Consider the following 24,732-nt stretch of genomic DNA (forward strand, 5'->3'; position numbering starts at 1 on the left):
GTCCACCTAGAGGGGTGGGATAGGGAGGGTGGGAGGGAGACGCAAGAGGGAGGAGATATGGGGATATATGTATATGTATAGCTGATTCACTTTGTTATAAAGCAGAAACTAACACACCATTGTAAAGCAATTATATTCCAATAAAGATGTTATAAAAAGAAAAAAAAAAGATTCTTCTAACAGTGCAGCTTTCTGAAAGGAGGGGAAAATAGCATCATCTTGTGGTTATTCTTATTTGCATTCTGGTACTTTAGATGTTTGGTGGAACAAGCTAGGAAGCAAAGTTTAATTAGCCTGTGTCAGAAGTTTCTGCATCTTTCATAGGGCCAGATCCAGATGATCTTAAGTTAGGGCCCTGGACACTCCATTCTTGGGAGTATTCCCTACCGACCCCTATTTATTTCTGGTGTGGAGACTTGTATGAAGAATGAAGTTGTCTCTAACACTCTACTGGCATTCAGATGCAATGTATTTAGCCACTCCAAAGATGCCAATTGTTGATCCCCTTTGTACCCCTATAAGAGAAGTCAAAAACAGCCACATGAATCAGAAAATTTACCCATTTTATTGATGCATTGCAATTGCTCTACATTTTACCATATTATGTAGAAAATACTGAAAATACAAGCTACTTTGTAAAACCAAAGACAAACATTGAATCCAAAGATAAACTATGTTTTACACAATGGACCCTTTTCCCGTAGTTAGTATTAAATTTTAAATATCTATTTCTTTTTGTTAAAATGATTATTTTACATACTCCCTAAGTACATCTGCATTACAAACATAGCTCAGTAATTCTCAGAAACTGTTTCTAGAGGCTTGTCATAAAAGGAAGCGCACAACCAGAAAAGGGAGAAAGCAAAAAAAGTTTAAATCGCACACAATAACTAGCATATCAAATACATTTAATAAACTTGGAATTCCATTGCAATATCAAGGATTCAAAGCAGAAATACTAACGTTACATATAATGTACATAAAATGTACTGCTACATGTAGTGAGATTATTTTTCAAGCTGAATCAAAACCACATATTATATAAAGTTTAGCAACAAACAACCATGTAGACATGCTGCACCATCCATCAGTTAAAAAAAAAAAAATTGAAACAGGAAGCAGGCTTGGGTCATTCCTGTCACTGAGAGGCAATTTCATTTCCTATCCTAAAACAAACCATCCTAACCAGTGGGTTTTTGCATAATAATGCTGAATAAAACACACACTACTGCGCTTGCCTGGCTAAGGGCAGTCAAGTTTAGCCCCTCTAGTGGAGGACGATGGATGGTCAGAACTGTTTAAATGGAGTTCTCATTCCTGGGGCTGGGATTTTAGCTGAGCACTGACCGTAGTATCACTTCCTGGAAGATATTTAAAACTCCGGAGTGATCAAGTGTCCTGATGAGCCTAGAGTGGCTGTACCCAACCCTTCCCATTTTCTCTCTCACCCTGAAGGGGAGAAGCTGGAAATACAAGTTCTGAGAGGACTTAAAGCCTTAAGCTGGTCTGAGGTCAGGCCACTGTGACCTGGGCCAGCTGCTCACTTTATTCCTGGAGCTTCCCCCATCCTGTCAGGGCCAGCAATGTTAAGCCCCAGAGACAGAATCTAAAGCCACACTGAGCACATACACATTCAGCAGACACAGGTGGATTTTTATCTTGGTAAATCTGAAATGCCAATTTGCAAAACTAAGACTGAAGATCTCTAAAATTCTTAAAGCCACACACTGCTAGTAAGGTGATTATGGTAACAGTATAAGCTCTTGGTATTGTCTTCTCCCCGTGAAGACTCCTATCTTAAGTGGTATCCACTTACTGGACTGGGGGTGGGGGGTAGGGTGCGCAGGAGTGGAGTGTTTTTTTCCTGCATCTCATTTCTTACAAAAACAACAAATCTTATCCCTTGTAAAGATAAGGAACAAAAAATATTTCCATTAGAAACTAGATCTGCCTTTGAGCAAGAAAATGAGAATGCGCTTGGCAAAAAGAGACACAAAGATTGCACACACTGACCAGAAAACTGTATAACACTAGTGACAGAAACTATACAAACTGCTTGGGTATCTTGATCAATATAGTGCTGAAAACACAAAATAATGATTAAAAAAAAAAAGTAGAAAACACCAACATGTTCCTGGTAGGCTGTACTGACTATCTGCCCCATCCTGAAAGCCCTTCCTCCTTACAATGAAGAAATTCCAAATACCCTGACAGCTCCTCGGTGTTCAACCTGGTACAGAGCTTGCCGACCAGGCTCCATGAAATCTCCCATCTCCATCCTGCACCTCCTTGACACCATCTCTACAAAGAACCAGTCCTAGACTTATCCCTCAAATACATAAGCTTCAGTTCAGATGGAACATGTCTACATCTTAGGGTTAACCTTCTTCCCCCAAATCTTTAATGGGCAGGAACTTTGCCATCCCCAGTACTCTCTACTTGACCCAGATCCGTGTAGGAGCTGAGAGTACAAGGACAATTTCACAGTTTGAAGGGCCCCAAGAATGAGTTGTTAAAAAGAAACCTCAAAAGGCCGATGGCTCAACAGGCTTTGGTTCCTTCTAAATATTCTTCACCGGCTAAGAAACCTTTCTTTGAGTTCCCTGTCACCAGCGGCTTCACAAAACTCCTCCTCGTAGTATTGGGGACGCGGGAAGCAATACAACAGGCTCTTTGGTATAAACACATCTGTTACATGTTTTTTTCAACAAGCAAACATTTTACTAGGAATATCAACTATTTGCAGGAAGGACTGCCACATGGGAAAAGGAAAAAATAAATCTCATCTAAAAGTGATTGCACATACTTAAAAAAAAAAAAGAAAGAAAAAAGAAAAAAAATGCATATTTAATATTGGCTTGACTCCTCTCACCTGCTTCCCGAATTCTCACAGAAGCAAGGTAGCAATGCACAGTGAGAGAGCCACATGGGGAAAATGCTTCTGTGAGAACTCGGCTGAGAATCCAAAATGGAAAGGGGTAGAGGTGGCGGTAAAAAAGAGAAGCTGCTGTTTTTATTTTTCAGTGTCGGCGGGGAAACTGAGAACAATGCATATACACAACACAGCTGTTAATCCTGTTCTGATAAATCCCAGTGAACAGCTTAGGGTCCACGGGGGCTTGCTGGTCCGTCCAAAGGCAAGCTCACTGTAAACTCTATTAACCACTACATTATCATATAAGGCACTACAATAAGGGAAGGAGGAGAAAGGGAAGGAAGAGACACACACTGAACAATTCCTCACCAGACACACCTGTGCAAAACAATTCCAAGGGTCTCCTCTCCTTGCAGGCAATGCCCCTGCTCACTCAGCACTACAGTAATATGCTCTAATATAATTGCAATTAGTTCACATACATTCCAACAAGTATCAGTTCATTTTGGTTTAAATACAATGGAGACATCAATTCTATCTCCGGGGTAACACTGGAGGATCAGAAACACACTAAATACACAATTCAAGTGTAATCACTACACATCTGATTACAAATAACATTTTGGGTTAGCAGGAAAAATTGCTTGTTATATTCTTCTAATCAATATGTACATATTTAATTATGCAAAATATTAAAACACCACCATTACAAAACTTCTAAAATATTTTTAAATTCAGTAATAAATTTTTAAAATATTTTTTGCAATTCCTACATGCACTTATTATATAAGTCTTAATAAGAGAGCATTCAATTTGCTGCTGGCATACAAAGAAAGCTACTTTAAAGTATAAAAGCTATACACAACGTTTCTTATCTGGTTTCAGATCCTTTAGCTTTCTCCCCAAATAAATCACATAGAATGAAGGGAGAGCTGAGGCAAAGAGAGAAAGAGGTGTATTACTGAAAATTCATACTAATATTCAGGCAAAGCTCATCAATGCCAACAACCTTTAGGCAAAGCTCATCAATGCCAGTATCGCATAATACAAAGAGATTTTGCATATAATAAAACAACTACCACCATACAATAATAACCACCTTAATGGCTTTTCCAATAATAAAATTTAAGCTAAATCAGAGAGAGAAGGACTTTTTAAAAATAATTTAAAAAGAATGCACAGGGCTTCATTTAGAAAGAATACCTGGTGCTTTCACGGTAGGTATGGATTCTCTCACACTAAGTTACCAGCAAATGGTGAGCTGCCTTTTTAACACTACTTTAATAATAAACACAGGAGCAACTGAGAGAATCCCAACAGTAACAGAGAGTAGTATGTAACCAGCTTTGCAAAAATAACAATTTCCCACTAAATATAACATGACATGAAAACAAAATTAAAACACTGTAAGCTTAAATGTCCCATTAGCAAAGGTAAAATTTTGAGGAGAAATGCGAGATAGTAAAATACAGACTTGTGCAAGCTGCTCTTAAGATAAGCAATTAAGTCTTGGTTTTTAAACAAGCAGAAAGTAATGATTTTTCTTTTCTTGTTACCAGATTTCAAGTCCTTCTATCAGCATTTTTCCTCTGACCAGCAATTACAATAAAATAAAGTTAAATAAAGAGGAACTTCATGTGTTTTTAAAAGCATTTATAGAAATCAAGTCAGAGAGAGAAAATATTTTTCAAAGGTTAACTTCAGAATGATCTCTCTTCCTTGGTAACTGCAGACGATGGGCATCTGAACTCTTCCAAATACCAAAAATGCTGTCACAAAAATAAAGAATTAAAAAATAGGGCAGACTTTGGGAGACTACAACAATGCAGTCAACACTGAGACAGGTTCCCCAGAGAAAAGCCTTCTGCTTCAGTGGGCCCCTGCAGAGCAAGTTGCTGGCTAAGGAGTTTCAGGAGAGGGTGAGGGAGGAGCTCATCACAGCCCATTAAGAACTCTGACCCCTCCTCCCTCATACTCACCAACTACAAGTAAGAATACTGGCTGATCTTGGTAGGGCTCAGTGGGTATCCAGTGTAAATGGTTGAGCCTCGGGAAGACCCAATGTAAGACTGGGTGGCAAATTGGTGTTGGTACTGAGCAGGGGCCACGCTGGCAGAAGTGAGGAGACTGGGCCCAACACTGACAGGGACCTGGTGCACCAGAGTGCTAGGGTGGGTGGTATACGCTGCAGCATGCCTTGAGGAGCCCTGCGGGGAGAAGAGATGAGCAATGGAGCTGGTGGAGCCCAATGCAGCAGCAGAAGTGGGGGCAGCATACGTATACAGGTGAGGCTGGCTTGGCAGGTGAGCAGGGGCTGGGGCCAGGTGTGGGTGCCCAGTCGAATGTAGTGGGCTGCCATGCTGGAAGGCGTAAGGGGCTTGGGAGAGCGGGGCCACAAACGCCTGCTGCCTGCGGGGAGCAGGGTTGCTGCTTCTCTCCTGCGAGGTTGGAGCTGACGATGACTGCTGGTTCTGGAAGGAGGAAGAAGGGAGTGAGGAATCTTGAGGTCACTCTGGTTCAGGGCACCAAAGGCCAATTTGAGAGTTGAGGTTCTAACGCATACTGCTTCTGGGCTGCCATAGCACAGAATCTCCCAGCCTGGCAATGCTGTCAGAAGTCAGCCATCCATCCCTCTGCCTCCTGGCAGAACAGATCCTAACCCAGCCCAGACAGCAGCAGTTTGCTCTCAAGTATGACAGAGGAAAGGGGGAAATCAAGAGTTCATAGGGTTACTCACTCCTGCAAGTAAATAACTGTTGACTCAACTCACCCTATTCTGGCGTCAGTGACTTTGAATTTTTCCTAACCTTTCTTCCTTGCCATTGTTTTCTTTTGCTCTCCTCTAAGTTCTTCATATCCCTCTTGAATTGTGGAGCCCAAGACACATGCACTAACTCGAACTTACATTTGCACTTGCACGTGCTCTCTCTCTCTCTACACACACAACCACAGTTACACCCTCATATTTACACTTTCTCACTACTAGTAGACATCATACAAGCACCAGAATTTCAGCTGAGGAAAAAGTGAACACAAAGAGAATAGTGACCCTCCCCACCCCATCAGAGGATCAGATGGGGAGAAAAAAGCCCCAAATCCCAGACTCAAGCACCATGTAATAAGACTAGAACCAGTTGATTAAGTATCCAGAAAGCTTTTTCACTGTCTCTTGCTTCAAGTAAACAGTGTAAGGCTCAGGTTATTTATGACCCAGGAGATAAAGGAAGAGAATCTGGTCTCAATGCATGTGGTGGTGCAGAACCAGGCAAGAACTAAAGCATCCTAGGCACTTTCTAAATTCCACACATTTCTCTAATCTTCCAGGATAGACTAGGGAGGTCTGATGGAAAACCAGGAACGTACATTCTGAACCCATTTACAGAGGGAATGAAGAGACACAGCACATACAGATATGACACAGGCCATGGACACCAAATTGTTTGACACAGAAGGGGCTTCATTTGGCTTTATTCAGCAGTCCAGCCAGAAGCAGGGTTCTCCAGAGAGTAACAACAGCGGGGGCCCCAAACAGAAGGCAGCAGCGCCTCGTGCTTACCTGGCTAAGGTTGAGTGGCTGTGCTGCGCTGGCCCCCCCGCGCTGAGCCCGATATCCTGTGGGGGTGGCACAGCATCCAGACGACTGCCCGCTCACTGAAGCCACTGGCTTGCTCTTACTGCTCAGGAGACCTAAGAAAGGGTCAGGCTCTAGTTACGAGCAGACATGGACTCAGTATCACTGAGCTAAACCTCAGATGGCATCATCTTAATCAGTCCATGTTTGTATGAGGTTTCCAAAAGTTAAGGTTTCATGTGTATCTTATTTCCTCAATTACATTTACACTAGAAGAACAAAAACTGTATTATCCATTTCTTTTCTGTCTTTCTACAAAGCTCCATAAAGGATCTTCAAAAGGTTCACTTCAGTAAATATTATCTAATCTCCAGTAATGTGAAAGGTACTATTAGAAATATAAACACAAGTAAGACACAGTCCCTGCTCTCAAGGAGCCTAGAGTTTATGTAGGAAGGGATTAAATGACAATGTGAAGCTGAGTAAGATCTTGGTAATATTTAGGAACATTTAGGTGTCCGAGGGGTTTAAAGAAAGACAAGATTATATCTTGTTGGGCATTCACTGTCTTCAAATTCTAAGAAACTGCAGAAAGTGCAGCTGAATATAAGCACGATCAATTTTCAAAATTTTGCTTCCTTCTGTGGTCCCACTAGGAAAACTGCAGCATTTATTCAGTGACTTGTGGAGCAACCTATTTTCTTTGGACCCAATAGTGGACAGAGCTCCTAATAATCTTTCTCAGTAGCCTGGCATCAGGAAGTTTTGCCCTGTCTGCAATGGACAGTTGTCTACTTCTCAGTAGGAGAACCACACGTCACCCTCAAACTAGAACACTGTTTATGTCTTCAGCAGTATTATAATTCATGGTAAAACACTAATTTATAAAAGTACGAAGAGATGGCTATATCGATGCCAAAATTTCACAGTCCTCGCCTTTGGTGTATAGAGTTGCCACTGGAAAAGAGCTGCCTAGACAAGGACTACATTTTTCTGGGCCCCCTTGCCTCTAGGTGGGGCCATGTGATGAGTTTTCACTATTTCCAGGGCTAAAGAGGTTAAAAACTGTGTGTGCCTCCTCCATACTTTACTTCTCCTTCTGATTGGATGCCGAGGATTCCAAGGCTCTGATCCTTAACTCGCTGCCAGGCCTACTAACCAAGAGCACTTGCACTGGGAACTCATGTGACTAAGAAATACATTTCTATTATGTTTAGCCACGAAAACTGGGGCTTGTTACTGCAGTTAGCATTTCATTACCCAATAACTGAACCAGGGAACCTAAACCCAGCAGCTCACAGAGCAAAACAGATGGAGGTAATTTGGTTGATAATACAACCCACAAAAGCATCACTGCTTTGCCACTGGGCGAGAAAAGATCTAAAGTACATATTGTTTTCCAAAAAAACTTTTGCAATCACTTTTAACATTATCAGTTCCCGTTCATTTCTGGATTGTCAAAGCTGAATCACCTGTGGCAAAAAAAACCTGCCTGTTAATTCTCCCTGTCACCTAACGTAAGTTGTATCTACCTTCTCCCATCAACAGTGAGTGTATTACTGAGACTACAAACTCACTTTTATATTGATCCAAGCAAAATAAACACAGGAAGATAAACTGATGGCCAAAAATAATTTCACATCACAAGGAACTGATTTCTGAACTAGGTAATTTTTAGGAAAATCTACGCCACTGGTCTGTACCATTGGCAAAAGTAGATTATAGCAAAATACTAAAGATACACACATCAAAGGAGAATTCAACTCCAGCTGTGAAGAAACTCACCTGAGGCCTGGGTTGCTACAGTGCAGTCACCAAGCTGAGTTTTCAGTGGAGGTACAATGATGGTGCGAGTGCCAGTGCCATCCCCCACGACTCTGCCGGGACCCTCCGGAAGGGGTCCACTATTGCCCCGGAGAGCACTCAGGGTATCAGTGGAATATGGGCTGCTCAAGGAAGAGTCAGAGTCCGGAGAATCATTGACAGTGACATAACTGATGACATTAGACCTTGCCTTCAGGCCAGAGCTGAGGAGAAAAAAATACATGAAAATTCAACCCTCTTTTAGCAATATTTCTTTGCTGGTCTCTGGTCTTCCCATAATAAAAATGATGATAATCATGATGATAGTAATAATAACAACAGTAGCAGCAACAAATTTCTGAGTGCTTATTATGCATCAGGCACTATTCTTACACTCTACACATATCTCACTGAATCCTCACAACACTTCCACGAAGTAGGTACTTTATCCCTGTTTTGCAGATAAGGCAACTGAGGCAGAGGGAGATGGAGATTAAGAAACTTGACCAAGGTCACACAAGTGATAAGTGGTGAAGACAGGATTCAGATCCAGGACAGAATGACTCCAAAGTACACACCTCTAGCAACTATTCTATGTTGCCTCTTAGCCATTCCCATTCGCAGTTATTTCAACAGTATTCTTCAAACACCACTTTATTTTCATATCACCCTGCTAGACTATAAATGGTTCCTTACTGTATCTAATCAAACTTCTCACTATAGGTGTTTTTAAAAAACGTTTCTTCACAAACTGATCCCTACCTTACTAACTTTACCTTTTCCTTAATTTTTACTAGGCTTGCCTCCGGTCAAAGCAATCCTGCTGGTTATATATCAGTACTAGGCCACTTTTCTTCACTGGAAAGTTTACTTTTTTCTTCCCCAAATCAGTTCAATGACCACTTTCAAAACTTAGTTTCAAGTCTATTTACCATTTGTAAATAGCCATTTGTAAATACCATTTGTAAATAGCCCTTTTGAAGTATTTCATTCTAAATTTACTCTTTCAAGTTCATTTAAACTTCATTTACACGTGACTCTGTTAAGTCTCCTAAGTTACTTTCATGTGTGAATCCTTCCTCCTCAGGTAAAAGTAGAGTTATTGCCTCTTCTATATGCCTAACACCAAAAACGCAATGAAGATGAACACAGGATGATCAAGGCAACTGACTATGTTCACACCAAGAGAGGTGTGTATCACAGTTCTTAAATGTATCCAATCTCTCTTAGTTAACTGCCCAATTAAGGACTTAGATTAAGGTGCTGGGATAAGAGGAAATAATCTGGTACTTAAATTCTTAAGCTGAATGACCATATAGCAGAGGGGGGAAAAGAAGGTAGCCCTACTTAAAGTTCTACCTCTTCCAAAGAGGTCTGTTCAGATTAAAAAATTACACGAATTTCATATAATCTCATATCTACCAACTTGTTCCAATTAATTGTTTTTTACATGCTTCTGTTACAGTATCTGTTTTCAGACTCTAAAGTTCCTTAAAGGCAGGGGATCATGTCTGTAGTATATAATGTGCATTCCAAGCCAGAATAGACTGACAACGTAATCTATACCTTCCATCTAATGTATCTGAACGACTAATTTAACTGATGAACATGTATAATATTACAGAAAACTTGACAATGCTCAGTTATGGAAACTTGAGTGTTCTGGCTCACTCATCCAAGGCCATGCTTCCTAAATACCCCTTTTTAGTCCTTCCTTTCATAGCCAAAATTGAGCCACTTGTGTGAAGCCAACAGACTAAGACCAAGGGCAGGAGCCACAGAGCTAGGGAACCATTCACCTGTCTTACCTATTGGGCTTATATTTGTTGTCCTCTTCCTCATCAGTGTCACTGCGGATAGTGATGACACTCACAGGAGGGCTGGGAGTATCTGGAATGATGATTGGCTGATGCTGATCTTGTACAGGGACTAGGGAATTATAAGAAGATGTGGTACGAAGGGGGCTGCTCCCAACCAGAGAATAGACTTGAGAAGGCAGAACATCCAGAGAGGACCTGTAGGAAAAGGTCACAAGAAAGATCATTCAGTGCTTGGTCCCCAAAACTAGATATCTTTTCCCCAGAACTCTTCCCAATTTGCTCTTTGATTCCTTCTTACCGAATCATTAAGCCAATACACTTAACTATAAAAGTACCAATAAAAAATAAACTAACCACTCTAGCCAGGGTTTCCAGGACAAGAACACCAAAATTAGAATATAGATTTTATTTTTGTATGCCCTTTACCCCATGGTTAAATTTCACTCTGTGAAGTGGGCAGAAAAATAAAAACATCAGCCAAAAGAAGGCTGGATTCAAAGTGGCAGCAGAGAGAAAGGATTAGCATAACCAGAACACCTCTGTATGCATGCCCGAAGGTTAGCTCTTTTCAATTTGGCAGCTTCTTGCTGCTTCATACCAAAAGTGTCTATACTCCAACACTCTAAATGCCAGGTGACATGCCTTTCAAACCAGCAGTTTTAATTATCAGCCCTAACAGAGACTTACTTAGAAGAGACTGGAGCAGACTGCTTATTCTTCTTTGAAGGGAGGGAACTGGATTGTTGTTGTCTGACGACATGGGCAACGCCAACATTAAGGGGCTGAGCAGTGGCCAATGTCACATGGTTAGTCAGCAAGGATGGCTGCTGCATAATAGTGCTGTACTGGTTGCCATGAGAGTGGGCATTCCTGTATCATCAGAAAGAGAAGCACGAATGCTGAAAACACTGGGAAGTCAGGACCAAATAGATAATAAAAGCAATTAAAACAACCAGGGGCTTCCCTGGTGGCACAGTGGTTGGGAGTCTGCCTGCCGGTGCAGGGAGCGCGGGTTCGAGCCCTGGTCTGGGAAGATCCCACATGCCGCGGAGCAACTGGGCCCATGAGCCACAATTGCTGAGCCTGCGCGTCTGGAGCCTGTGCTCCGCAGCGGGAGAGGCTGCGATAGTGGGAGGCCCCCACACCGCGATGAAGAGTGGCCCCCGCTTGCCGCAACTGGAGAAAGCCCTCGCACAGAAATGAAGACCAACACAGCCATAAATAAATAAAAATAAATAAATTAAAACAAACAAACAAACAAACAAAACCAAATAAAGCTGTGTTTTATTTTTATAGTTGGGCACCTGGATTATACGACTTTAGGGGTTTTCACTGTATGGTTTCTTATTGCATAAGACTTTCTTTAAATCTGAAGTAAATAATTCCTGAACTTAGAACCTACTGTTTTCCTGTATTCAAAGTTTTCTTATAACTCCGTCTCCTAGCCCAACATGGATTCTTTTCTTTAAGGATTTCACAGAGATAAATCTCTCCTTTCCTTGACCTTCTTCCTGTCTCACCAAATCCTCAAGTGCTCCTTCCCTAAGGGATCTGCCCTTGCAAATTCTCCCAGAGAGGAACACAGGGCACTTGCCTCCAGTCTGTGAGCTGCTGGCCACTGCCCATGGCCTCGGGAATCACTGCAGTGGGCTGGACTGAGTTGTGTAGAGCTACCCCAGGCAACTGTTGCCAAGTTGAAGGCAGGAGAATTTGTTGGGTTCCTCCAGGCCAAGCCTGCTGTAAGGAAACAAACACAAAAAGATCCAGACTTGACTCATTCTTGGCTTTTTCTTCTGTTTTTTAGATGAAAGAAAAATTCATATCTTAAAAGAAGTTTCTTGTAGATTGTTAACTTGCAGAGATTAAAAAAAGAAAGGTCAGAGGGGCTCAAGGTTACAAGTCTTATGAACAGGGAAAAAGAACATGTTGCCTTCTCTTGGCCACCTCCATCACCTGACCACCAGGGTATTAAAGAAAAGAAGATCCCTGTGGTTAAGAGTTTCTATTATACTGCAGAGTAAAGGAGTCTGAAAGTTCAGAGGTAAGCTCTAGTTAAATGCTAGAGTAACATTTTTGCAGAGTCTTAAAACATCCCAAGAAAGAGTTAAGACAACTCCCTTGAGATTAAAAATAGGAATTTAAAAATTTGAGTGCCAATCAGATAAAAGACATCATCAGGTCAATTCAACCCATAAAACAAAGAGGAGAATTGTTCCTTTTTAAAAGGGTAGTACTTGGAAAATGGAGCCAGATGTGGATGACCAAAGGCCAAAATCCTTTGGCAAACAAGCTTAATGCCAGTAAGAGAAAGCTAACTTCATCATTTATAGCCATATGATAGCATTTTTAAAAAATGCAATAAGAAAAATATTTAAGAAATAGATGCAGAGAGTACCATATTTTGTTTTTAGTAGTTTCCTAAATATGCATCATTTGTAGAAACGTAACTCGACATAAAAACTAATCACTAAAGGAAAATACATTGTTTGTAGTTTTTAACAAGCCGTGCCACTTGCAATAAAGAGCAACAAATATGTTTTCTGTACTTCTTACGGAAATTGTGGCATTTCCTAGAAAAATGGGAACAGATTTGAAAGTCTGCTTTTTAAATCTGAATTCCACAGTACAATCACCTACAATGCTTGGGTACATATGGTTCTGTTTCTTGAATTCCAAACTGCAAGGCCATCAACACACTGTTTTAAAAATATTTCTGCAAGTAACAGATCCACTTGTTACAAATACCGGTTCCAAACAAGAAGCCTTCAAATCAGAGAAACTGCAAACATGTCTGCTACCATAAGCAGAATTCAAAACAAAACAAAACAAAACAAAACAAAAAATAAGAGAAGTATGTTAAGTCACACCATGCGTCTTTCCATAAGCCAACACCTGCACAAGACAAAGCATGTAGTTTAATACAAAGCAAGAAATAACATTTCAACGTGAGGCAGAAATCTGGCGTTCCAAGCGACGAACTGTTTTGACAGAGGAAGAACAAAAATATGCAAAGCTTAGCAAATGGCTAGTGCAAACTTAAGAGAAGCAGCAAAGGAGAAGTGTCAACTAACATTCCCAACCTCAAAACTATAGGTGTGCAAGTTAAAACCAGTGGCTTGGAACAATCAAGTTGGAAATATATCTGACTCCCTCACACTCAGGGCTTATGCTTATGATGTAATTAATTGGGTGGTGACAAAGACTCTTAAATTGAAAACCAAAGAAATTCCAGCAACTAAAGTATGTATTCTGAAAGTGTTTTTCACTCACACGAGTCCTTGAGAAACAACAAAATAAATTTAAAGCCACTCTGAAAGATGGAGAAATATCAGGGGTCAACAGTATCAATTAGGTTTTCGAATGCTTATCTAATTTTAAATTTTAAATGATAAAATGCTGGATGTCAAATAAATAATTCTAACTCCCCCAAATAAACCAAACACATCCAAAAATCACTATTAAGGTTACAAATGCTGAAATATACCTCAAAGTCCTATTTGTTTGTTTTCCTATCTCTAAAACCCATACTACATTTGCTGCTATTATTTAATAAATTTTCCCCATGACTTTTGATAACAAAGATATTCTTGCATAAAGTTTTTCAGTCATATTCTCACCTTTGTATAAAGACCTATTTGTAAAATAATTAATTTCTCCAAAACCCCTATAAACGAGTTCACCTTTGATTTCAACCAACAAATGAAATATGATCTAAAAAGGCTCTAAAGGGAAGATGTTTAAATGGAAGATATTAGCTGCCACTGATCATAAGTGGCAAAGAGTTATCTTCATGTGTTCATAGAGGGAAAGTTAATGTCAACTAATAAGGAAATAAAGTAAGAGCATCTTAAACATTTCTACATACACAAAAGTTTTAGAAGCTTAAAACAGTCAGTAAAGAAGGAAGCTAACTTGCCAAGGAGTTCCAATTTTGGCCATCCGGTACCTGTAGCAGAGCCAAACTAAAGGCCATTTCCTTCATTCTCAAGGTTCAGAGGGTAAAAGACAGGGCAGAGAAACAGATAACAGTGTTGAAGCTCTTCTGAGGCTACACCAAGAGCTTTTATCACACTAGGCTGGCAAAGAAGAATCAAGGGGTCTGACCCCTTTCAGAGCCACACTGAACATCAGAGTCAAACAGTGCTTCAGCAAATGTTGGGGAGGAAAACAATGAGACATTAAAGATGTAGCAAGAACACAGCCACAAGATGGCACATGCTTCCATGCCCTCTGCAAAGACTAAGTTAAAAAAATTTTTTTTGAAAAATGAGAAAACCAGAAGAAAACAGAACAAAAACAAACAGGAAAAAGTAAAAAAAAAGAAAGAAACCAAAGAAACTCCGTTAGTAACACAATCAAGTGAGGGCAATTACCAGTACAGCGGCAGTCTGTTCAACCAGCGCCGGCCGGCCGGCTGCGCAGCTCAGAGTAAAGGGCACCGCATACTGCGGTGTGATGGTGGCTACTTGAGGGTGGAGAGTTGCTACCATTAGTGGTGTACAGCTTCCCTGAAATGTAGATTAGGCAGGTGAGTGAAACAAACACGGAGGCAGGTTATCTGGATTCAGAAGGGTTTTCATTCCCCCCAAGTTATTACCAACAATAAGCAGTAATTTCATATCACTTAAAATGCATGTACCAAACAAAACTTTCCCCTTCAACTCCGCACAGCACTGGCCCACTAGGTCAAATGTCAATGGCCTAAAGCAAAAAAGTATAGGAATCCTTCTTGGGCCGGATTCAGAGGATCAGTTCTAAAAAACTCAGTTAACAAAGGCATGTATTAAGAATTCTTCCTCTTCCTACTCACAAAATCAGGGTTTTGGATTTCAGATTTGTTGTGTGTCATGGGCCACAAACATTTATACACAGAATTAAAAATATAGTATTTGTTGCTTATATGAATATTTCATGAGTTTCTTGACCATCTCAGCTGCATTTTGCATGGCAGGGATAAAGTTTTAAACCTTTCTACAGCCTAGTTAAACACAAGGAATGAAGGACTGTAATACTTGAACAGGCATCCTGATATAACCCAGCCTCTCAACTGCGATGAAATTCTCAAAGAGTGAGTAATGGGGACACTAAGAGAGCAAAAGGGGAACCTTTTACTTTTAGAATCAAAGTGTTGTTATATGTGTACTATACCTTTAAGAGCATCAAGATAAGAAATTAACTTCATCCCACAAAATTAAATTTACTCAGTAGACAATTTCTCAAAGTCTGGATATTTATGTCTCCAAGTCTAAGGAAGTCACTGGCAGAGTTGCAATAGTGTTAGGAATGAGTATGTCATTCCATTATAGATGTTTCATTTTAAGTCCACTGAATCGTGACCAAGAAAGATCTTACAGTCAAAGCAAATACCATTTTCTAGGACAAAATATCTGATTCTCAACAGTGCTTCAGAGAACTTCAGCACTATTGAGTATCCAAGCTGCTCTGTCTTTTACCTGTGTAAGAACTCCCGACTGTATCTGTAGTGGCTGAGCAGCTGGTGCCTGGGGTACAATCGGCACAGCATTATCCATCCTCACAGGGAATCCAGAATGCTTTGTTGTTGCTTGTAGTCCAGCTGTAAAAAGTAACATCACAGTTATATTGCTTTGCTAGGTCTGGGGGTACTGCTTGTTTGGGGGTTTTTTGGTTTGTTTTAGCTTTTCGATTTGAAAAATCCACCACCCAAGGTTTTCGTTCTAGACACTTAAGACAAAGGCGTTTCACCGAAGTCTGCGAAGTTAAGAAAAGGGAGACTTGATTCCCTTCAGGTTGGATTAATGGAAAGATGCCTGACAGAAGGAGGGCTGGCTTCAGGAAATTCAAAATTTTTTTTTTTATCCAACAAAGCTTAAAACACAACACTCATCCCACTCCCATTAACAGGGGAGGCAAAAACAAACAAACAAAAAACCTTCACTTAGTAAGTTATGTTCAGCTTTTAATCCTAGAGGGGAAAAAAAACCTTAAGCATTTAAAAAGTGTAATCTATTAAAAGCAAAGACTTTATAACTTTTGTTTAATTAGATAAGAAACATTATGAAAAGCTCAATAATTTATTATCTTAGTTACCCTTTTGTTTAGAATATTTTAAGGGGATGTTTTCACCCAACTCCTCAAAAATATATAACCTAGTTCACAAATTAGTCATATATTTTATCTTTAACCAGTATGTGAACTGAAGGAATTATGCCTAGGATAAAAATATTTTAAAAGTAGACATTGTGGTTTACAGAAACACTTTTTTGTACTTATTTTAGAAATCTGCTCTCGTCACTGACAGCTTTCTAAGACTCTTCTCTAGCTAATGGAAAGCTAGGAAAATTAAGAACTTTTTGCTGCCTTTAGAACAGTGACCACGTCTCTTTATCATTTTATTCATTATCCTCTGGGCACAAATGTTGAATAAATGTTTCCTACAATCAGGAGATCGTTTCCTACAATCTCATTCTGGGAAAAGAGGGGCTCAAGATAGTTCTCCCTTTTGCCAAGACTTGAGAAGAGAACCTTCAAAGCTTTCGTTTAAACCTACCCTATCAAAGCTTTCAACGTAAAGAATTTAAGTTTCTATAATGCCTCTGATTCACTGATGCCTGCGTTTTGTTAAGTGAGGATACAGCCATTTTAATTAGAATATTCCTTCAGTGACACTTTCTAGGCTATCACCAACTAATTTCTCTGAATATTACTATGGAGGTATCAAATGAGCATAACTCATAAACTCTAATATTGTTGTTTTCAGCAAGTTAAGTCTTCCAATTTTGCATTTCAGTAATTTAAGTAATTTAGTAACTAATTGTCACATAGGAAAACATAATCCAGAAATGTACAAAGTAAATGAGACGAGTAAAATCAGAATTACAACACTCTAATAATAACTTTTTTAAAAGTGCTACTTACATAAAAAGAAAAGGAAACAAATCCAGGTATCCAGATTAAAAAAAAAAAAAAATTGCCAGCCATTCTTCCTAAGGCAATGCTATCTAATCAGAAAGCTAAGTAACATCAAGGATTCTTGTCTATATTTCCATGGCTAATTACAAGACAACATTATTGCAATAGCCTCCTACGGCAAAATTTAGGAAGAAATGTTCACTACAGAAGCTCATCTTAGTGTCCCAGGATGATGAAATAAAAGAGGACAAAATTACAGAATTATAGTTTCCACTGAGCAAAATGTCTATTTTGTTCAACTGGAATACTATAGAAAGTAGTATGTATATACTGACCTACAAATGTGACTCTAAATAAGTATTAGATTGCTATAGTAACTTAGGCTAAGCCACAGCAGTCAAGCTAGTTTAAAACTAGCTTTTTCAGGGAACCCCAAGTGGAAACAAAGAATTAACAAAAGGCAACACTTTGGGAAGGTTCTCCCTGAACCCTGAACTAAAAGGATTAAAGTTTTGTTTTTATTTGTTTTGTTTTTGTTGAACATAGCCCTTTAAATTAAAAAAACCATGAAAGTATGGCAAGAAGAGTAAAAGCTGTCAAATGGATGAGGGTCTATTCTCCTCTAAGTGCAGGCATCTTGTGAAAGAGCAGATGGTGAAAGAAAAGTAGGCAACCTGGTACAGAGGCCTGCTGGGCAGAAACCAGCATATGGCTGTGGTTGGCAAATGAACTGACAACTCCCTACAGCTCTTTGAGTTTAGACACTGAAAGGCAGTACAGAGTATAACACTTCAAGATGTGTAAGCTATGGGCCCACTGCCTGGGTTCAAATCATGGCCCTACCGCTGACTGGGCATAAAAACTGGGCAAATGAGGGAATCACGATCAGTTTTCTCACCTATAAATTGGGCATAATGACATTACCCACTTCCCAGGGTTGTTTGTGAGTATGAATTAATACATGTAAAAGCACTTAGAACTTTATCTGGCATATAGTAAGTAATACATATCAGTTTTCATTACTGTCATCACTTTAATTTTAAAACTCCCTTTCATTTGTAAATTTTAAAATTTGCTCTATCTAGCTCCTCAGGTTATTTAGACTTCCTAAATAGGAAAAAAATTTCCAAAGCTTATACTTACCTAATTATACTAAAAGGAGTTAAACCACTTTTTCCCTCTACCTCTTCTCCTTACATTTTGTTTTGTTAAAGGAACTAAAAGTTCTTCTGCCTCATCTCTTAAATATCATCTGAGAAGAAGCAGAAAACTTCAGTCGCACATCTGAAAACTGTTCCAATGAAACTCACTTTGGGAAAGGTGAAGGGGAGAGGGGTGGCTATTTGCTAAGTTCAGTAGAAGAATCACTCAACATATGACAACCCAAAGTACAGAATTTACTATTATGACGCATACGCAAAAAATGATTGGGTAAATTAGGCTAAATTTGCATTTACGCGTTTTGAATCTGCTCCTCCGCTCTCCCTGTGGTTTCTCCCTGATTTACATTGCTATCGCTCTCCTGTCCTCCCAGTAATCTCTGTCTCCCCAAGCCCCTCTTTTCCTTCTGCTTGCTCTGACTCTGTCAGAAACCAAAGAAACAAAAGAGTCACAGTCAATAAGTAACTGAAGTAAAAAGATAAAAATGCTAACTGCTTCTATGTGAACTGCTATGAGAAGCCTGAATCCTGGTTTATTCCCAGAGGGCACTGACATTGACTTTCTATTGGGAAAGTCAAGATGTCATCAGAATATATCCTTAAAATAATTTATTTAACCTTTTAAATAGCTCACCAGATCAATAAACACGGAACAACAATGAGAAAATGAGGAAGGATGGAAATGTGAAAATTAAAATCTTATCGCAACACATCAGGTGAGAGCCCCCTTCTTCAGCTATTCCATTCCTCTATTGATAGGAGTTTGCAGGAACAATATAATTCATAAGCTGAAGCAGATAATCTTAATGGCTTACCCACACAAATACCTCAGCTTGTAGAATTTTTCAGTTCAATAATGATCTTTACTTTTGAATGTAACTTAAGAGGTTTCTACATTCTTAAACATGATTTTTACATATTTTAATAAAATTACCTTTTATTTGGAATACTAATTTTATTTTATAATGGAATGATACAGGGAATAATATTCAATATATAGCAGTTCTGTTTCCAACAAGTTTTTTCAAGATGTATATACTCTGCACATTGAGAGATACGTGTTTATGCTAGATATAGGACATCAGTACAAGGTCTCAATGGGCAAGAAAACTGGTTATCAGGCAGTTCAAATAAGGAAACATTAATTGAATGCCTACGTGTCAGACAGCATCATAATTAGACAAATAACCAACGTAAAAAAGGTCAACCTACTTCAGTTATCTTCATAATCAAAGACTGAGTTTAAACTTGTCAAAGATCAAAACTAAACAACTAGATACTTACCTAGGATCTGCCTAAAGCAGGTAGGTCTGATATATACCATATGATATAGGAGTTTCCCCACTTACTTTGAAAAGCAGGTGGACATACTATAAATGTTTGTTGGAATGGATCTGTCTGAGTGCAAATCTGGGTGGTTCCAGGCTGCAAGGAAACACCCTGCTGGGCAACTCCAGGAACTGGTGCTGCAGATGATGGGTACAAAGCCGACTGGTAGTTTAGCAGTGAGACATCTGAATTAGCCAGAGAAAGAGTAGCAGCTGCTGCAGTAGAACTGGAAGCTAGAACACTGGCCTAAAAACAAAAGGATACTGGTATAAACATTTTTACATACATAGATTCTATCCAGAAAAACTAAGAACTAAGTTTTAAAATGTAATGTTAACTGTCTTTGAAATAACTCTCTGCTTAAGAAATTCTTCCTATCTCTTAAATTTAAGGTAGATTATAAAGCTGAAAAAGAAAACAAAGAATAAAAAAACAGTCCTGCTCTGGTTGAGGCTATATAAATAAACCCCTACCTCTTCTTTCTTTGCAAAAAGTTACTGGATGTGAGATCCCACCAAATCTCATATGATCTTCCATTTAGAAAGTAGACCTAGCTAAGAAATTAGGAAACTTACATCTTCAGAAACAAACTTAAATGTAAATATCACTGTTTGGCAAACAAATGCAAAACCACTCTTAAAGTTAATTATTGGAATTCATAGAAACAAAGAGTAGATCAGTAGTTGGTGGGGCAGGGTAGGAGATGGCTGGGGAGGTGGTCAAAGGGTACAAACTTCCAGTTATCAGATGAGTAAGTTCTGAGGACCCAATATACAGCATAGAAAAAAATGATTGGAAACACCTTTCGATACATGTAATGAGAGCTATCTAACAAAAAGAGAGTCATTTGGCTGAAGTCAGTACAATCAACAGCAGTAAGTAGTACAGAAGCCAGGTTCCACTTATTTGGCTATGCTAAGACTATGACGGCATGGATTAGGCCTTTGTATTTAATTTTTGTCAGCACATGATGTGTAGGTATTATCAGTCTGAAAATTCTTACGAAGCAACAAGACCACCAAAGCAAAGACTGGTTTCTTTACCTCACCCTGTACTCTTACTAGTTTTTATCCCACTTAGGTCTGAGTTTCCAAAATCATTTACTGAATACCTGATTGTGCACTGTATTGAGTTGGTTGCTGAAGCTCATGGTTAGATTTGTGCTTGTATTTGGGGCAACATGCGTGGTGAAGGGACTCTTGATCTGACTCACTGTATCATACATGTGAACCCTCCGTTTGCAGATCTCCATGTTCTGAAAACAAGACTTAACACTGAAAAAAGAGATTAAAAATTCAATGAAATAAATGCTGAGATTTAAACAGATAGCAAATAACTCAAGATAAATACAGATCAATGGTTTTTTCCCCCTGAGTACTTTCAGAGAAAATGAACCAAGAGTTTTTATAACCATGAAAAGGAAAAATACACATCTAATTTTTTTTTTTACACATCTAATTTTTAATCTCATGATTTTTCAATGAGAAGGAAAAGCATCACTAAGCCAAATATGCAAGTATCAAAGCCACTGCTCTTGTGATACTTCCATTCAGCTGTAAGATGGTAACTCAACAGAAAACAACATCATGGCAAAATGCCCCTGACCATACTATACTCACTGATTGCTATGTGGAAAATCCAGAAGATGAGTCATTGTCACAAACTGATGGTTAAGAGTTTTCAGAGGAGTAATTCTCTTATCCGCATCAATTGTTAGCATTTTTTTTAACAGATCAATGTATTCTCTTCGATCCGCCTTCTCTGCCAACATATCTGTCCCCTCTAAGTCTGTGGACATGTTCACCTTATAAGGAAAATTGAGAAATATTATACTTCATCACTCAACCTTTAATGTTGACATTTAACATGTGCACTATGTACACATATTTTATTCATATGTATAATATATATGTGTGTGTGTGTGTGTATATATATATATATATATATATATATATATATATATATATATATATATATATATATAGCTCAAGAGAAAAACCTGAGGAAATTTTTTCACAAATGGAAGCTCTTCTTATACTGTCTAATTAAAATCTTCAATTTGGTACAATTTGTTGGTAGAATAAAGCTGAATAAGCTCTTTTCATTCAAAATCCAGATCAAAGAAGTTAAGCAAAAATGATTGTTATTACTTAAATATAGTTTCTATTGCTGAAAAGATTAAATGACATAGTATGTGTTTAAACAGAGTTTGGAACAAAAGCACTAAATAAATGTTAGCTCTTATGTAAGTATTTATTTAGTAGAAAAACTGGACAAGAAAGGAACCTTCGTAAATAATATTTCAAAATACTGACATGCAAAAGACTAGTTAAGCAAAAGCAAAGGAAAAATATATAATTCTAAAAATATCCTTTGCTAGGATTCAAACATTCTTTTAATATGTGGAAGAATATTAATGTATTTATGTAAAAAATGAAAATATATATTAGACGATAACAAATTGAATCTATCCTTGATATAACCAATGGAAGTGTATCTCTGATTAAAGAGATACATAAATGTCTGGCTTTCTGAAACTTTCCATACTTACCTGAGCCATATCATCTAAACAATTAAAAATGTACTTTCGAGCTTCTTTTGATTTGATCCCAGTCTCCAATTCATGTTCTTCAGGTGTCTACAAAATACAGATTTTTAAAAAATTCCATCTGTATGTTTTCACCTTTTATTCTAAATTAAAGTCAGAATACAGAGATACAAGTGTTGTCACCTTGCCAACCAGAGATCACAAACGTGAAAGTAATTTACAACAAGAAAATCTTCCGGTAGAGAGATGGGACCTTGATACCTGGCCACCCTTTCAACAATGATAAAATAAATGTGCAAGTAATGATGTAGCACAGTTCCTGAAGAATGTCAGTTAAGAAGAGACATTACGATTTTTCTCTAAAAGCTACTTTCAAATGAAACAATATTTCAAATACTAACTATTCAATAGGCTCAGAGACAGAGTCACTGGGTTAATCAAATTACTCAGACATCTATTTGTTTTAAGAAAATATGTAAGGTCTTAATATGGGCAGTTATAAAATTGTGTTGTTTTGTCATATTTTTGAGAATTCTCTAAAAAACAGCCACTACTAAATTACTCTAGTTCTTCCTATCACTTAATGATAAGCACTACTCTCCATACCCCCTTCTTAGCTGCTGATTCAAATATATAAAATAACCTCAGCCAATTGAGCTGGCATTTAATGTTTTGTTTTTTTAACTAAGGATAAGGCCATACGGGTACAATGATATAATTTTTCAAAGTATTTGCTCCTGCAAATGAACATTCCCACTGTCCCTCCCTTTGCCCCCCTCCACCTCAAGAATTTAATAACTAAACTTTGAATTCAAATTGGAATTAAGGAGTACAGGAATGAATAGTATAGTATAGCAAGGGAGTCAGACCTTAAGCCTCCACAGTGGGTACCCCAAATTAGGATCTCTGTTGAAAAACCTGGTTGTTTTTGTTCCGGCACTGAGAAGATATTCAGCTGGCAGGCCTTGTGTTTGTGAAATGTAACGAATCTGAAATGTCAAAACCATCAAAACATTGATTTGGAGTGAAAAGGTAAATTATTAAAAACTTTTACACTAAAATATTATAAATATTAGCTCTAGTCAAAAAAAAAGAAAGGTACTGCAAAGAAATTAACTATTTGAGCAATACAAATGAAATTTATCTAGATAAATATATATGCTAACCCACTCACAGATAATTCCCAAATATTTATTCAGTAACTTCCTTGTTACTATACCTGTTATTTACAAGGAAAACTCAGTTTTGAAAATTTTCTATGTGACCTTTTTTGGTTTTTTGTAGATTTCTGATACAGAGTTCAAAAAACTTTAAGAGATTTCTAGGACAGAATAGTTTCCAACAAACTGTTTCATGGATTACCAAGGTTTTGTTTGTTTGTTGATACATTATCAAATTTAAGAGATTAGGAAAAAATTTCCATAAACCCCTTCCTTCCTTGGCTACCCTAGCTCTTGTCAATTGTCCCCACTCTAAATTGTTCATACCATAAAATTAAACAATTTAGTTTCTCTATCCCCACATCAATAAAGGGCAGGTACTATGTTCATTCATTCAATTTTTATTTTTATTTTTAGTTGCATTAGGTCTTCATTGCTGTGCACAGGCTTTCTCTAGTTGTGGCAAGCAGGGGCTACTCTTTGCTGCGGTGCACGGGCTTCTCATTGCGGTGGTTTCTCTTGTTGTGGAGCACAGGCTCTAGGCACACAGACTTCACTAGCTGTAGCACGCAGGCTCAGTAGTTGTGGCTCGTGGGCTTAGTTCCTCCGTGGCCTAGAGAAATGTGGGACCTTCCCGGACCAGGGATTGAACCCGTGTCCCCTGTATTGGCAGGCGATTCTTAACCACTGTGCCACCAGGGAAGTCCCCATTCAATATTTATGGAACACCTACTTTGAACTAGACCAGCAGTTCTCAAAGTGTGGTCTGGGGAACACTGAGGGGTCCCCAAGATCCTTTTAGGGAGTCTATGAAATATAAACTATTTTCATAATAGTACTAAGAAGTTATTTGTCTTTTTCATTTCTTTCTCATGGGTATAGAGACTTCCAGAGGTGATGTGTGATAATGTCATTGCTCTGATGGCTAATGAGACATGTGCCTGTATATTCTTGTGTTTTAGAAGTTTCCCAGTTTTGGGACTTCCCTGGTGGCACAGTGGATAATACTCTGCACTCCCAATGCAGGGGGCCCAGGTTTGACCCCTGGTCAGGGAACTAGATCCCACATGCCTGCCACAACTCAGAGTTTGCATACCACAACTAAGGAGCCCATGTGTCGCAACTAAGGAGCCTGCGTGCCACAACTAAGGAGCCCGCCTGCTGCAACTAAGGAGCCCACGTGCCGCAACTAAGGAGCCCGCCTGCCGCAACCAAGACCCAGTACAACCAAATAAATAAATAAATATTTTAAAAAATAAAAATAAATGTTTCCCAGTTTTATTGTTCACATTTGTTTGCTTTCACAATTCTCCCTATCCAAAAAAACAATTTGCTTCTTTCCTGACCTACTGAAAGTAAAACAAGAGGTAATTTTTTTAACCATCCCCCCTCCACATAAGAATGGCTATATTTAATGACGAAATTAGAAAGGAACTTTTAAGCAAGGAAATCTTACTTCTCACCTCTCCTCCCCAAAAATTTCAGTTTTAATTTCTAATGCAATATATATTAATAGATATAAGCTATATAAACAGGGCTCTTTGGGGTCCTCAACAATTTTTTAAAAGTGTAAAG

General features: G+C 38.6%; 1 protein-coding gene across 5 annotated transcripts in view; it reads right to left on the reverse strand.

Moving 5' to 3' along the window:
• Window positions 1–544: 544 nt before the first annotated feature.
• HIPK1 (homeodomain interacting protein kinase 1) overlaps window positions 545–24,732 on the reverse strand; it is a 49,560-nt gene continuing 25,372 nt past the window's right edge. The window contains exons 4-16 of one of the 5 annotated variants that reach the window (XM_082458058.1): window positions 22,867–22,986; window positions 22,001–22,087; window positions 21,069–21,253; window positions 20,561–20,723; window positions 19,470–19,695; window positions 15,523–15,644; window positions 14,443–14,577; window positions 11,664–11,803; window positions 10,757–10,939; window positions 10,058–10,264; window positions 8,232–8,473; window positions 6,432–6,562; window positions 545–5,346 (exon numbers count right to left, since the gene is read on the reverse strand). In XM_082458058.1, coding sequence (XP_082314184.1) covers window positions 4,858–5,346; window positions 6,432–6,562; window positions 8,232–8,473; window positions 10,058–10,264; window positions 10,757–10,939; window positions 11,664–11,803; window positions 14,443–14,577; window positions 15,523–15,644; window positions 19,470–19,695; window positions 20,561–20,723; window positions 21,069–21,253; window positions 22,001–22,087; window positions 22,867–22,986 — 2,430 coding nt within the window. In that variant the 3' untranslated portion in view covers window positions 545–4,857. Of the gene's footprint in view, window positions 5,347–6,431; window positions 6,563–8,231; window positions 8,474–10,057; window positions 10,265–10,756; window positions 10,940–11,663; window positions 11,807–14,442; window positions 14,578–15,522; window positions 15,645–19,469; window positions 19,696–20,560; window positions 20,724–21,068; window positions 21,254–22,000; window positions 22,088–22,866; window positions 22,987–24,732 lie in introns of all 5 variants that reach the window. The other 4 variants (XM_082458057.1, XM_082458059.1, XM_082458060.1 and 1 more) reach the window with 4 other exon arrangements.

Source organism: Balaenoptera physalus (assembly GCF_965194825.1).
Source record: "Balaenoptera physalus genome assembly, chromosome: 1".
Lineage (NCBI taxonomy): Eukaryota > Metazoa > Chordata > Mammalia > Artiodactyla > Balaenopteridae > Balaenoptera > Balaenoptera physalus.